We start from the raw sequence: 15,433 nt of genomic DNA on the forward strand, positions 1-15,433 counted from the left end.
CCAAAATAGTGAGAAAATAATTATGTATTGACATTATCGGACAGCCTTTAACAAGCCAATACAGAGTATCAGCGTCCGTGTAAAGTAATGTTAACTTCCAGGAAACACCCTATAAAGTGATAATAATACTCTAATGGCCAAAATAGCATGGTCTTATTCCGGGCACTATGGCTGATTATCATTTCTACAATTAGTTAATGACATGGTGGGCTGCTAACCATAGATAGAGGATCAATAATCATCCGCAGCATGCTCCAAAAAAAATCACATGGTACAATTAATTTTTTAAAGTCGCACCTGTTTTTGGATGCCATCCCCAGAGCAAATAGACTGCAGATTCTGCTCTTTTTGCTCCCTTTTACTCTCCAGACAGTGTTTCTTCTTCTTTGGTGGTGGTTGTAGTAGTTGTTGCTGTTGCTGGTCTCTCATTTTCTGCATTCTCTGCAACTGCTCCTGGACACTTGCTGGTGCCTGTATTGTGACCATGTTCTGAAGCTGGTGGGCCTGAATTTGTCCTCCTGACTGCTGGATCTGGATCGGCAGCTGGAGTTTGATCGGCTGGGGAACTGTTCCTCCCTGCTGCTGTGCCTGGGCTTGGATTTGGGCTTGAATTTGAGCTGCAACATGGGATGGGAGAGCTGAGAGTAGCTGGACCGGCTGTTGGAGGCCTGGAACAGTGATGAGCTGATGCCTGATTGGAGACTGAACCTGAAGCTGATTTTGGTTCTGATGCTGGAACTGGACTTGTATTTTAGTTTGGACTTGGGGTTGGGCTTGGACCTGAAGGTGCTGCTGGACATGGCTCTGCTGCTGTGACTGAACCTGAAACTGGGGCTGGGTTTGAATTTGTGAATGAGTATGAAGCTGGGGTTGCTGTGAGGTTGGAGGCTGAATCTGGCTCTGCTGTTGCACCTGAACTTGAACCTGGGGATGGAGTTTGGCTTGAATCTGCGGCTGGGAAGGGAAGTGAGTTTGAGCCTGTGACTGAGCCTGGGATTGTGGGTGCACATGAGGTTGTTGCTGAGCCTGGGTTTGCGGATGCACTTGAGGCTGTTGCTGAGCCTGGGGTTGAGTTTGTGCCTGTGTCTGAAATGCTGCTTTTACCGGGGAATGATACTGAGGTTGTACTCTTGGCTGGATTTGTGGCTGGACCTGGGGTTGCAGCATGGTTGGTTTTTGTGTTTGGGCATGCATGTGCACCTGAGTTTGCATTGGAGAAACAGGCTGTACTTGGACTTGGGGTGCATGATGGGTTTGTGGTGGAATCTGAGACTGTGTCTGAAATTGAACCCGGACCTGGGGATGGATTTGGGGTTGTGCTTGGTTTTGGAAATGGGTTTGGCCTTGAATGTGTGGCATTTGCTGGACCTGGCCATAGGGCTGGACCTGAATATGTGCATGGATTTTTCCTTGAGAATGTGGTTGAAGCTGTGTATGGTTTTGGGCCTGGAGTTGCGGCTGGGGTGGTCCCATTGTGGTAATGCCAGAAGAGACTGGCAATGTGTTCATATGAACTTGCACAGGTGAAACCGATATTTTAGAAACCTGTTGCATGGATACAACAGCAGGGAGCTGAACTTGTGCTTGAGATTGAATAGGAAGACTTTCTTGTGTCAGAGGAGCAATGGGGGTGTGTGTGGAAATAGATACAGGGACAAGTGCAGGAGCAGAGGTGGGTGAGGTTGCCAAGGCAGATGGTTGAACAGGTGCTGCACCTCGCTGAGCTGGGTGAATCGGGCTCTGGGCTTGAGAAGAGGCAGGAGTCCAGACATGGGGCCGAGTTTCCCTCTGCTCTACTAGAGCTACAGAATGAGTGAGAGAGACAGAAAATCCATGCATTAATGAATGTATATATATGTCTGCAACAGTTAGAAACAAGTCAGTAAGATAGACAAAACAAAAAAAACAAAACAAACAAGGCCAATGTTCATGACTGCCACTTAGTGTTTGGGTGAAAATTTTTACCTGGCACTGAAGGTACAGTAGAGGTGGCTGTAACTGGTGTGACAGAAGTGACCATTGCAGCACAGAGGGGAACAGGCACTGCAGCATTAATCTGGGATAAACCTTTACCTGGGGATGGGACAGCAGTTGGGGGTGACACTGTAGCTATGATAGGTGCAGTCACAGAAGCAAGGGTAGAGGATGGTACTGGCACAGGTATAGGAAAAGAGGAAGAAACAGCCATCTGGACTGAGTTAGTCGTAGCTGCTGTGGCAACAACTTGGACAGCAGCCTGCACTGTTGCAGGAGCAGCAACATACATCTGAAGTGGGTCCGAGTTTAAAGCACGTGCAGGGCTAGTGGAATGTGCTTGTATATGGGTTTGATGCCCAACCTGGCCTTGTCCAAGTTGCGAAGCTGGGTCTTGGGGTTGCGTAATCAAAGAGGAGGCTGGGGTAGATGTGGGAATGTGACTTTGGACAATGGCTGGCACTTCAGTTTGTTTTTGTGCAGGAGCTATAGTGGGTAAGATAATTTGTGTCTGACTAACAGCTGGGGTAGCATTTTGTGATAGGGCAGACATTGGCGCTACTTGATTTTGTGCAAAGGCTGGTGCAGAGAAAGAAAATCTTGTTTGAATTGAAGCCTGTGTTTCAATTTGCTTAACGGCAGACACAGAAGCAGATATTTGGGTTTGTGCAGAGACTGAGGATACAGCTGAAACTGGAAATTTTGTCTGCCGAGAGGCCTGAGCTGTAGCTGGTTTAAAGGCAGTCACAGGGACAGCTATTTGGGCTTGTGTGGGGATTGAGGATGGGGTTGGAGCAAAAACTTGCATTTGTTGTGAGGCCTGGGCTGTAACCGGTTTAAGGACAGACACAGGAACACATACCTGGGCTTGCACAGGAGCAGAGGGTGGGGCTGGCGTGGGGGCAGAAAGCAGGACTGATGGTTGCATGGAGACAGCGGGCATTTGCGCAGGGCTAGAGGGAAGAGGTGGCGTTTGCGCAGAGGCCAAGGGCAGGGGTGATGTTTGCGCAGAGGCCAAGGGCAAGACTGGACTTTGCACAGAGAATGAGGGCAGAGGTGATGTTTGCGGAGGGGCTGAGGGCAGGGCTGATGTTTGCAGAGGAGGTGAGGGCAGGGCTGAGACTTGCGCAGGGATAGAGAGCATTTGCATAGGGATGGAGGGAAGGGATGACGCTTGCGTAGGGACAGAAGGCATTTGCATAGGGACTGAGGGAAGGGCTGATGCTTGAGCAGGGACAGAGGGCATTTGCGTAGGGATTGAGGGCAGGGCTGACGCTTGCGCAGGGACAGAGGGCATTGGCGTAGGGATTGAGGGCAGGGCTGATGCTTGCGTAGGGACAGAGGGCATTTGCGTAGGGACTGAGGGCAGGGCTGATGTTTGCAGAGGAGGTGAGGGCAGGGCTGACACTTGTGCAGGGACAGAGGGCCTTTGCGTAGGGATTGAGGGCAGGGCTGATGTTTGCATGGGGACAGAGTGTATTTGCGTAGGGATTGAGGGCAGGGCTGGTGCTTGTGCAGGGACAGAGGGCATATGGGCAGGAAGTGAGGGCAGGGCTGGTGCTTGCGCAGGGACAGAGGGCATATGGGCAGGAAGTGAGGGCAGGGCTGGTGCTTGCGCAGAGACAGAGGGCATATGGGCAGGAAGTGAGGACACAGCTGGCGCTTGCACAGGGACAGAGGGCATTTGGGCAGGGAGTGAGGGCAGGGCTGGTACTTGCGCAGAGACAGAAGGTGCATGCACAGGGAGTGAGGGCAGGGCTGGTGCTTGTGCAGGAACAGAGGGCATTTGCACAGTGAGTGAGGGCGGGGCTGGGGCAGGGAATGAGGGTGGGACCGGAGGTTGCACAGGGACTGAAGGCAGGAGTGGCATTTGCACAGAGGCAGAGGGCAAAACGGGCATTTGTGCAGAAGCAGAGGGCAAGATTGGTGTTTGCGCAGAGGCTGAGGGCAAGGCTGGTCTTTGTGCAGGGAATGAGGGAAGGGCTGATGTTTGCAGAGTGGTTGATGGCAGGACAGGTGTTAATGCAGGGACTGATTGTAATGCTGAGGTTGAAAGTTTTGTTTGTGGTAAAGCTTGGGCAGCAACATGTTTAAGGGCTGGCACAGGAATCGACATTTGGACCAGGGATGAGGTTGCCAGGGATGATGTTGGGGCTGAAGCTTGTGTTTGAAGTAAAGCCTGGTGTGTAGCTTGTTTAACTGTTGAAATAGGAACAGACAGTTGGGTTTGTGCAGGAGGTGAGAATACAGCTGAGGCTGAAAGTTGTTTTTGTTGTGAGGCTTGGGTGGCAACTTGAGCTGAAACAGAAGCTGCAACTTGGGTGTGTGCAGGGACTAAGGCAGGAGTAGGATTCAAAATTTGGGCTTGTTGGGTTGCAACATGTGCTGGTGTGGGCACAGGAGCTGCCATTTGGGTTTGAGCCATGACTGACGGAGTTGTCTTGACATGTGCAGGTGCTCCGATTTGCACTGGGGTTGACACCAGGGTCTGGGGAGGATTTGTAGTGACTGCAGTAGTTATTGCTGAAGCTGAAGATGCTGGGGGCATGGGTGTGAAGAGAAAACGCTGAACCTGTCCATTGGGCATGGCTGCCTGCATGAGCTGTTGACCATGTCCAGGGATGACAGTTACACCCTGTGGGATTATTTGCAGCTGGCCCTGAGTTTGGCCCTGTCCACGAATCACAACCGTCAGACCTGGATTCCCGCCCTGCAAAGTTGCAGAAAAACAAAAGGAGCTTTTATTTATATAAGACCTTGCAATGCAAAACAGAGTGCTTTTGAAAAATGCCCCGTCTCACAATTTCAAAGAAAACAAATGACAAAGTTGGAGGCAAATTAGAATATCCTTCATAATATACCATACTCATGCATTGAAATGCCCTGGGGATTGGCCCACCACTCTTCTGCCTGATGAGGCAGCTCCCCTGGAGCTTGCCATCAGATCTTTTCATATTTTATTCTGTAGATTAGAAATGTATTCAGTTCCATCTGAAAAAGGGACTTTTATGAGCAACTGTTCCTGGAAATAAGTGAAACAGTGATGTTTAAACACATCCTCAAACAGAAGTAGCCACGGTCATTGCCCTCATGAGCTCTGACTAACACCATTCAGGTACACCACAATTATGACAGCAGGAAGTTCTTCAGTGGTAGAATACAACTGCTATGGTTTTGAAAAACTCACAGTAACACCTTGGAATGAAAGGCTGCATAGCAGTACACAGAAAACCAATACAGAAAACAACCATACAAAAAAAAAAAAAGAAAAAAAAAAAAAAAAAAAGAATAAGATCTCATAATGGACAGGTTTATGGGGTGAAGCCAGACCTGGCTGTGACCATCTCTGAATTTGTTAAATTAAAACATTATACTGTAGAAATAAAATCTTTGTCACCTGGGCACTCTGTGTTAGCTGCATTAACTGGGCCATTGTAAGTTTGACTTGACCCTGTTGGGGTCTTTGTGGCTGGGGGGAGGCCGTGGGCAGCTGTCCAGGACTCGAGGTGGCTGGATGTGCAGGTGGTGGAGCAGCAACTGTTCTCTGAGGTGTGGTAGTTTGTACAGGAGAAGAGCAAGACACAGGTGAAAATCCGGGCTGACCATGGCTCATCTGAGTCGACACCTGCTGAGACTGGCCTGAAGGTGACAAAGAGGGTATGAAATGAAGAAGGAATGCATTAAACAGAATTAAAATAGCAAATACTGACTGACTGCGTTCATTTGATTGCCCGTTATGTAACATTTGCCACTTCTAAATACCAGGCTCAAACATCAAAATAGCAAGTATGGTTCAAAAGGCTGATTAACATTCAAAACATAAATCTGCAGACAGCCAGAGCACCTTGTTGAGTCACCACTGGACATTTGGTCATTGTTGTTGCTGCAGTACTCGACATGGTGGGTGACTGGCCTACTGTCATGCCAGACAGTGTTTGGCCTTTGGGTGTGATAGCCTGGAAAAGAAAAACAACAATAAAGGAGATGTGATCTCAGTTCCACAAAATAAAAATATTGGAAAAAAACTGACAGTCTCTCAAAGTGAAACTGACCACCCAATCATATAATTTCCCTCTATTAAATCAAACCAAATAAAAGTAGAGCAAAAGAATGATAAAACTAAAGTACAAACAGAAAAATGAGTGAATATTTTTACCTGCTGCTGAGTATTTGAGGCAGATGTGGTGGCTCTAAGGTTGATGTTTCCAGTGGTAGGATGCAGTGTGCTGTATGTTCTAAGGTTTGCAGGAGGACCAGAATTGAAAATGCCCAAGACCTTTTGTTGGGCTACACCTGTTGATTAAAGTCACAAACTGTGGACTGAAGAAAATGCATACAAAGTACATGCAGAATATACAGAAGTGTCGAGGCATGCAGTGCATGCAGAGGCAGGGGTTCTTGCAATGTTTAAAGCATGTGTTCACGTGTTATCAGAATATAGGAAACACAGGCGTAACGCTACTCAAAAAGTAAGTTTGTGGTCAGTCTGCAGGATAACAGTATGTTAAACTGACACTGGAAATAGTAAAAAGCACTTCTGAACTGGAACAATGAAGTGACACTAATCCTGCAGTTTCAGGTTTTAGGTTTTCTAAAGCCCCAGTCACACAGGGATAAGACTGCTATTCATTCATCTCCATCACAGCCCCTTCAAGAATACATTTGTCAATGTTTGGGCAAAAAAAGAAGTTGAAGTCAAGTATCTACACAGATTATTTTTGAGATGGTTGCAAACGCAGTGTGGCACAACATATGTACAATGGTGGCAACATTGTTGTGGGGTGGTTGTGTGTACGTTGCACCAATGTTTAAGACAGTCTTCCTTTTTTCAGAAAACCACATGACTGTGGTAGGACTGTGGCAAGATGATCTCATATGCTTCTTTAAAACCAGTTTAGATTCATACAGTGCATTTTAGTTATGTCCAAAATATGCTCTGCAAATGATTTGCACATCGCCGACACTCACTTTTCCTGCGACATTTGAGAGAATGAGGTGCACACAGCTGTGAGATTTTGTCTCGAGTCTGTGGCAGGGAGGTAGGGTGGTAATAACCTCTGGTGTGACTGGAATGAAATTAGACAAGCTTAAGACAACTTCAAGGCTCAGTGTAATTACTTTATCACAAGGAAGATTTTTTTTTTTTTTAAACCTCACAATATTCTTCCTCTTCCATCCTTTTCATCAAGTGAAAATAAACCCAAAGCCAATGGAAATGGATGACCTCGTGCTCCATACCTCCGTGTGTGGTGGGGATGTTGAGTGCGACAATCTTGCTGTTCACAGGAATTGGTAGTTTGGTGGTGAGGACCTGGCCAGCCACAGTCGCTGGGCTGCCAGCAATCTGGAAGGTTTGCTCTGAGGTGGTGAACGTGCTAACCATGGTGACCACTGAGCCAGTTGAGGCTGCAAGACACACCATGCCACCTGCAGTCACACATACCCATAAGGTCCATGACAACAGTCAGCCTACAGCTGTGGTGTCCACAGCTGTAGGCTGGGACACCACAGCTACTCCTGCCTTAGTCCCTGCGCCCAAAAACGCTGCGTGCGCATGCGTTTTTGGGCGCATGCGCACGCAGCGACCGGCAGCGAGAGTTTGGCGTTCCGGCTTATTGTCTAAAATCTTTTTTCTTTGTTTTGTTTTGGAGTGTTTTATGTTCTCACTGTATGGTTATTGCTGTGTGAAGGACTATTCTGCTGCCAACGGAAATGGATCCGCTTTATTTTGTTGCACTGTGGCTTTTAATTGTGTACCCTGTTTGTGAGGGATCTCACCGGAGCTGTCAATCCGACAGGGACACGTCATACTTATTCCAGAGATGTGTTAATGCAGTTGAACTGTGTCAGTCTGAACCGCGTTACGGATGTTATATTACCAGAATTTATTCAGAGGGATTTTAATTATCTGGTTTTTAACAAAGGTGATTCGATAAAGAAGAGGAGAAAGTGGGGGAGACGAGGTGGTGTGAGGCTGCGTGTGCGTAAACAGCAGCTTACCAGGATCCCCTTGCCTGTCGTGATTATGGGAAATGTTCAGTCCCTGAGAAATAAAGTGGATGAACTTCAAGGAAATGTCCACTTTCAAAAGGACTTCAGGAACACTTGTGTCATGGCCTTTACGGAGACATGGCTTACTGAGGAAGACCGAGACGCCGATCTGCTCATCGATGGTTTTGGAGCTCCGCTTCGTCTTGATCGTCAGACTGAAGTGACGGGAAAAACGCAAGGAGGTGGGGTATGTTTGTATGTCAACAAACAATACTGCACCTCTGTGACTGTCAGAGAGAAAATCTGCACACCAGATGTTGAACTTTTATCTGTGTCATTGCGTCCTTTTTATCTGCCTCGTGAATTCCCACAACTTTTTATAACAGTACTATACATTCACCCAAAGGCAAATGCTGCCTGTGCTTCTAGTACTGTTTTTAATGTTGTTCAAAAATTGCAGTCCATTTCACCTGATGCCCTGAATTTTATTTTGGGAGATTTTAATCAAGTCTCCTTGGAAAAAACCCTAACAAACTTCTATCAATATGTTACCTGCCCAACCAGGCGTGGCAAGACTTTGGATTTATGTTATGGGTCAATTAAAGACGCTTTTAAATCACTCCCTCTTCCTCCGTTGGGTTTTGCAGATCATAATTGTGTGCATCTTCTGCCAACCTACAAGACTGTTTTAAAGAGGGGAAAAGTACAAACCAAGGAGGTTAAAGTTTGGACTGCTGATTCTGAGCTTTGTTTGCAGGAATGTTTTGACTGTACTGACTGGGACATGTTTAAGCAGTCCTCTGATAACCTGGATGAACTCACTGATGTTATATGTTCTTATGTCACTTTTTGTAGAGACATGATTGTTCCCTGTAAGAAAGTTAAAATTGATCCTAATAATAGACCATGGGTCACTAAATCAGTGAAATCTTGTATAAAGACAAAGAAGGAGGTCTTTAAAAAGGGAGTAGACTCGGACCTTCTTTTAGTTACCAAAGAGCTTAAAATAGAGATTCTTAAAGCAAAACAGACCTATAAGTCTGAGTTGGAGAAGAGGATGGCTGCTCATAATCTTGGGTCAGCTTGGTCTAGTATGGCCATTGCAGGCCTCCAAAATATGGAAAGCAGCACAATTATTACTTTAAATGGCTTCAACTCAGATATTGAACTAGCTAATGCTCTTAATTGTTTTTTTTTAATCGTTTTAACATATCTGATTTTAGTAAGGAAACTCAGGAACTTGGTCTCAGGCTCCGTGACTCTCAACACTTCTCCCTTCACCAATGGGATATAGAAAAAGCTTTTCTTAGCACAAAGGTAAATAAGAGTCATGGTCCAGATAATATCTGTGGCCATTTACTTAAATCTTGTGCAAAAGAGCTGAGTCCAGTTTTTTATTATATTTTTAACTGGTCCTTGGAAACACAGCATGTCCCCAAAGTGTGGAAAGATGCTGTTGTCGTCCCAGTTCCTAAATCTAGTAATCCTAAATCCTTGAATGATTTTAGGCCTGTTGCTCTAACATCAATTTTGATGAAGATCTTTGAGAAATTGGTACGGTGGGTAATGCTAAAAAATACTATGCATGCACTCGATCCGTTACAATTTGCTTACAGGTCTAATAAAGGAGTGGAGGACACCACACTCACTTTGCTTAATCTGCTTCTCAAGCATTTGGAGGGCAGCGGGTGTCATGCCCGGCTTTTATTTGTTGACTTCTCTTCAGCTTTTAATACAATTCAACCCTGTATTTTAACCCAAAGGCTTTTAGAACATTTTAAATTAAGTAATAATCTCGTGGGTTGGATTTTAGACTTTTTAACAAACAGAACACAGAAAGTTAGAGTGAACGGGATTTTATCAAACACAGTGTGTTCTTCTACTGGCTCGCCACAAGGGTGTGTGCTCTCACCTCTGTTATTTATTCTCTATACCAGTATGTGTCAGAGCACTTTTAAAAAGAGGTTCATTTTAAAATACGCGGATGATACAGTGATTGTCAGTCTGCTGCGGGATAATGAGAGTAGCCACGGTCCTGTAGTTGACCATTTTGTTAAATGGTGTGAGGACTCATATCTTCAGATTAATATATCTAAAACTAAAGATATGGTCATTGATTTTAGGAAGAATGGTAGCACACCTGGAAACACAACAATGAATGGTCAACCAGTTGGAATTGTGAAAACTTATAAATACCTTGGGACTATTATTGATGATTCGCTGAAGTTTGAGGCAAACTGTGAGGCGGTGTGTAGGAAGGGACATCAGCGCTTGTTCTGTCTCAGGAAACTCGTATTTTCACATTGGCCGAACCATGTTAACACTATTTTATCGTGCTTTTATTGAATCTGTTTTAGCCTTTTCTTTGGTGGCATGGTTTGGCAGTTTGACATTGAAGGATAGGAACAGACTGAGTCAGATCATTAAATGGTCCAGTCGGTTGATTGGTGAATCGCAGCTGAGTTTAGAGTCCCTGTACACTAAACAGTTACAGCGGATAACCAACTGCATTATAGTTGATGACTCCCACCCCCTGGCTAATGAATTTCAGCTTCTACCTTCTGGCCGTAGGTTTAGAGTCCCAAGGTGTAGAACAAAACGCTACAGGAGTAGTTTTGTCCCAGCAGCAATTGTGCAACTGAACACATCTTAGTAGGTTTGCATATGGTTATATTTAGATATTTATATACTTATTTATTTATTTGCCCTTTGCACACTAGTTTTAAGCTGACCATCTTTTTAGTGGTTTTAAGGTTGTGAGTCCTTGGTGGTGTTTGTTAACTTGTTTTGTGTATGTTCTTTGTTAGTATTTTTAGTGTTTTTTATTGTTGTTGTGTTGACTAACATGGACGCCTTTTTTCTGTTTTCTGCAAGCCAAACCTACCTACGGGTACAAATAAAGTTACCTGAACCTGAACCTGAACTGGGAAGTCAAGAAAGGAGCTGATATACTGAAAAACTGAATTTAATATATCATGTGACACAAATTCAGAAACTGCTGAAAGTTTTATGCCACTAGGATGGAATCAACTGACAATGTCAACTTTTTGCAGGACTGCAAGTGGACACCACAACCAAGAGTTATTTTGGCAAGCTGGTCACGTTTACTAATGTAGACAAAAAAAAAAAAAAATGTGGTGAGACGGGCCGATGATTGACCTTTTACAGTTTTCGGTAACTCTCGTGATAAAATAAAATAAAGTTAACCTGAAATAAAAGCACTGGTGAAGGATGAGAAAGCACAACACTCTACAACAAGATGACTATGAAGTACTTCGTCAAAAGCATGACAATCTTAATTGACACCAGCTCACCTGAACTGTTGCTGGTCTGACCCTGTTTCACCCAGGAAGCAAAAGACTGATGAAAGTTTTTGTCCTGCTGGAAGGGAACTGGACAGCCCAGTTTGGAAGGTAGCACCATCTTGGTTCCAGGTGTGACCTGAGCAGTCTTCTGGCCTGTGGACGGTGGGGTACTGGGGGTGTTAGCTGAGGTGGTGGTGGTCGTGGTGGTGGTTGTTGTTGAGGAAGTGGTGGAAGCTGTACTTGATTTCTGCTGGTCCAAGCGTTTCTAAAATACAAACAACACCAAAGGACATAGATAAAGTATGTAGACTGATATGTCATTTCTTTTTGCATCTGTCTGTGTGTGGGTCCTGTAGTTGAGTTTAACAGACTAACAACTGAAGAACAGGCAACAGAACAGTCAAGAAAACAGTAGCTTTAATTCAATCAATAGATCAATTAAAGTTTTTTCCTTTCTACAGCCCAGAGGGTGACCAAAGCTGCATTACAGTCAGATAAAAAAATAGAGAATAGCTTAAGACAATAAGCAAATTTAAAACAGACACATCAATAAAAATTTCTGACAGTGGGTTTAACCGACAATCCCCCAACATCCATCATCTCTGAGTCACCAAACAAAATACACTCAACTTTGTCCTCATTTAGTGACCGTGTCAGTTTGTTCTAATGGGAGGTAGATTTGAATGTCATCTGCATAGCAGTGGAATGACATATTATGGTTTGCAATGATTGATCAGAGTGGTAACATGTACAGGGAGAAGAGAGTAGGGCCAAGGATTGAGCCTTGCGGAACACCGCAAGCAAGAGAAGCACTCGAAGAGGACAGGTTACCAACCATTACAGAAAAACATTGATCAGAAAGATATGATGTAAACCACTTCAGAATAGTGCCCTCAAGTCCAACATGCTTTTTTTTTTTTTTTTTTTTTTTTTAGATGGGGCAGGAGGACTGAGTGGTCAACTGTATCGAAGGCAGCTGTCAGGTCCAGCAGCACTAAAACCATGGAGTGCTTAGCATCTACTGACAGTACAATGTTATTATGAACTTTTAAAAGAGCTGATTCAGTGCTGTGACAGGTTCTGAAGCCTGATTTAAATTTTTCAAAAGAGAATATTATTTTCTAAGAAGGATTGTAACTGTATAAAAACAACTCTAACCTTGGACAGAAAGGGCAAGGTCTAAAATGCGATAATATAGAGGGATCAAGCTGTGGTTTTTTAAGTAGTGGACAAACTACAACATGTTTAAAAGCAACCGGTACCGATCCAGTGGTGAGGCAAGAATTTAATAATCACACTAAAAAGAGCCCCAGAATACTAAAAACCTTTATCAATAATTTAGTTTGGGACAATATCAAAAGGGCAGTTTGTAGGTTTCAACTGCTGCACCACTTTAGAGAGGGAGGACAGCGAAACAAGTTTAAATCACTCAAACACAGCAGAAGGAACTGGAACAACAGCTTGGTAAGCACTGAGACTGTTTCTGACAAGTTTTCTTACACTGTCAACTTTTTCAGAAAAGGAATGAAGAAAGTCCTCACAAGTACTGACTGAGGCATCAGTCAGAACACGTGCGTGGGTTAACAACTAAATTAAGTGTTAAAAAGAGATCTGGGGCAATGACTGTTGCTCCAGATCTCATTTGATAGATACTGACATTTTGTTTCCCTCATTGCCCGTTGAAAGGCAGTGAGGCATTAATTTTCTACCGCTTATCTGAGTTGTGGTGGCAGTAGATTCCGCAGCGCAGTGCACACTTCCCAATAGGAGTCCACAAACTCCTCCTGAGGGATCCTGGGGTGTTCCCAATCCATCTGGAAAATATAATCCTTCCAACATGTCTTAGGTCTTCCCAGCTTTAGTCTTCCAGTAAAATAATCATCATATAAAAGCTCTGAATGGTCATCTGTCACAGCTCTTGTCAGTTTTCAAAGAAATTCACGGAGCTCATTTTTTATTGTTCAACTTACACAGCTGTTTTTAAAAAATTTTTACTGTTACACCTTTTTGCAAATATGTAACAATGTAGCAAGAATGCTCATATCTAACACCCATTCTTAAAAATACAGGGATCACTTGTTTGGTTTTTATATATATATATATATATATATATATATATATATATATATATATATATATATATATATATATATATATATATATACACACACACACACACACACACGTGAATGCCCAAATATGAAAGCTGCTTGCGGCTCGTAGACAGAGCTCATAGTCAGAGCGGAAGTGAAGCTGTTCGCTTCAGCAGTGGAGGTGAAGTTCACCTCCAAAAAAAAAAAAAAACGACTTCACCATCTCTGTTCACTTCAGAGCTCTGAAGCCGAGCTGAGCAGTGGCTCATCTCACCTCTGAGCTGATGGCCGGTGTCGTAACAGAACACCGGAGCAGAGCAGGAACTTGCAAACAGATGGTCCGGTCATTAGCTGGTAAGCTTTCAGTTTCAGTCTGTGTGTTTTGTAGCTTCTGATTCCATCCATCCATTTTCTTCCGCTTCATCCGAGGTCAGGTCACGGGGGCAGCAGCTCAAGCAAAGCCGCCCAGACCCCCCGATCCACACACACCTCCCCCAGCTCCTCCGGGGGAACCCAGAGGCGTTCCCAAGCCAGCTTCGAGACAGTCTCTCCAGCGTGTCCTGGGTCTTCCCCGGGGCCTCCTCCCGATGGGACGTGCCCGGAATACTGCTCCATGAGGCGTCCAGGGGGCATCCAAAAAAGATGCCCGAGCCACCTCAGCTGGCTCCTTTCGACGTGGAGGAGCAGCGGCTCGACTCTGAGCTCCTCCCAAGTGACCGAGCTCCTCACCCTATGTCTAAGGGAGCGCCCAGCCACCCTGCGGAGGAAACTCATCTCGACCGATTGTACTCACGATCTCGTTCTTTCGGTCATGAGCCAAATCTCATGACCATAGGTGAAGGTTGGAGCGTAGATCGATCGGTAAATCGAGAGCTTTGCCCCCCTGCTCAGTTCTCTCTTCACCACGATGGTGCAATACAGCGACCGCATCACTGCAGATGCTGCACCGATCCTTCTGTCGATCTCACACTCCATCCGTCCCTCTCTCGTGAACAAGACCCTAAGATACTTAAACTTCTCCACTTGAGGCAAGGACACCCCAACGACCTGAAGAGGGCAAAGCACCTTTTTCCGGTCGAGAACCATGGCCTCTGATTTGGAGGTGCTGATTTTCATCCCGGACGCTTCACACTCAGCTGCAAACCGTTCCAGTGCACACTGAAGGTCCTGATTTGACGAAGCCAACAGAACCACATCGTCCACAAGCAGCAAAGACGAGATTCTGTGGTTCCCAAACCAGACCCCCTCTACACCCTGACTGCGCCAAGAAATTCTGTCCATAAAGGTAATGAACAGAAACGGTGACAAAGGGCAACCCTGGCAGAGGCCAACATGCACTGGAAACAGGTTTGACTTAAAACCGGCAATGCGAACCAAGCTCCTGCTGCGGTCATACAGCCCTTAACAAAGGACCCCGGACCCCGTACTCCGGAGCACCCCCCACAGGGCGTCTCGAGGGACATGGTCGAATGCCTTCTCCAGATCCACAAAACACATGTGGACTGGTTGGGCGAACTCCCATGAACCCTCGAGCACCCGATGGAGGGTGTAGAGCTGGTCCAGTGTGTCACGACCAGGACGAAAACCACACTGCTCCTCCTGAATCCGAGGTTTGACTATCGGTCGAATTCTCCTCTCCAGTACTCTGGAATAGACCTTACCGGGGAGGCTGAGGAGTGCGATCCCTCTGTAGTTGGAACACACCCTCCGGTCCCCCTTCTTAAACAGAGGGCCCACCACCCCAGTCTGCCAATCCAGAGGCACTGTCGCCGACCGCCACGTGATGTTGCAGAGACGTGTCAACCAAGACAGTCCCACAACATCCAGAGACTTAAGGTACTCCAGACGGATTTCATCCACCCCAGGAGCCTTGCCACTGAGGAGCTTTCTGACCACCTCGGTGACTTCGGCCTGAGTGATGGATGAGTCCGCCTCTGAGTCTCCAGTCTCTGCTTCCTCCTCGGAAGATGTGACGATGGAATTGAGGACATCCTCGAAGTATTCCTTCCACCGCCCGACAACATCACTGGGGATGTTGTCGGGCGGTGGGCAGTGATGTTGTCAATGATC

At 45.6% G+C, this 15,433-nt stretch overlaps 1 protein-coding gene across 8 annotated transcripts in view; it reads right to left on the bottom strand.

Moving 5' to 3' along the window:
- bptf (bromodomain PHD finger transcription factor) overlaps window positions 1–15,433 on the bottom strand; it is an 82,899-nt gene that overhangs the window by 10,489 nt on the left and 56,977 nt on the right. For 2 of the 8 annotated variants that reach the window (XM_034190128.1, XM_034190130.1), the window contains exons 18-26: window positions 11,280–11,535; window positions 10,242–10,245; window positions 7,213–7,385; window positions 6,131–6,267; window positions 5,819–5,930; window positions 5,372–5,613; window positions 1,966–4,684; window positions 1,182–1,802; window positions 298–1,145 (exon numbers count right to left, since the gene is read on the bottom strand). In XM_034190128.1, coding sequence (XP_034046019.1) covers window positions 298–1,145; window positions 1,182–1,802; window positions 1,966–4,684; window positions 5,372–5,613; window positions 5,819–5,930; window positions 6,131–6,267; window positions 7,213–7,385; window positions 10,242–10,245; window positions 11,280–11,535 — 5,112 coding nt within the window. Of the gene's footprint in view, window positions 1–297; window positions 1,803–1,965; window positions 4,685–5,371; window positions 5,614–5,818; window positions 5,931–6,130; window positions 6,268–7,212; window positions 7,386–10,241; window positions 10,246–11,279; window positions 11,536–15,433 lie in introns of all 8 variants that reach the window. The other 6 variants (XM_034190125.1, XM_034190124.1, XM_034190127.1 and 3 more) reach the window with 4 other exon arrangements.

Source organism: Thalassophryne amazonica, chromosome 16, assembly GCF_902500255.1.
Source record: "Thalassophryne amazonica chromosome 16, fThaAma1.1, whole genome shotgun sequence".
Lineage (NCBI taxonomy): Eukaryota > Metazoa > Chordata > Actinopteri > Batrachoidiformes > Batrachoididae > Thalassophryne > Thalassophryne amazonica.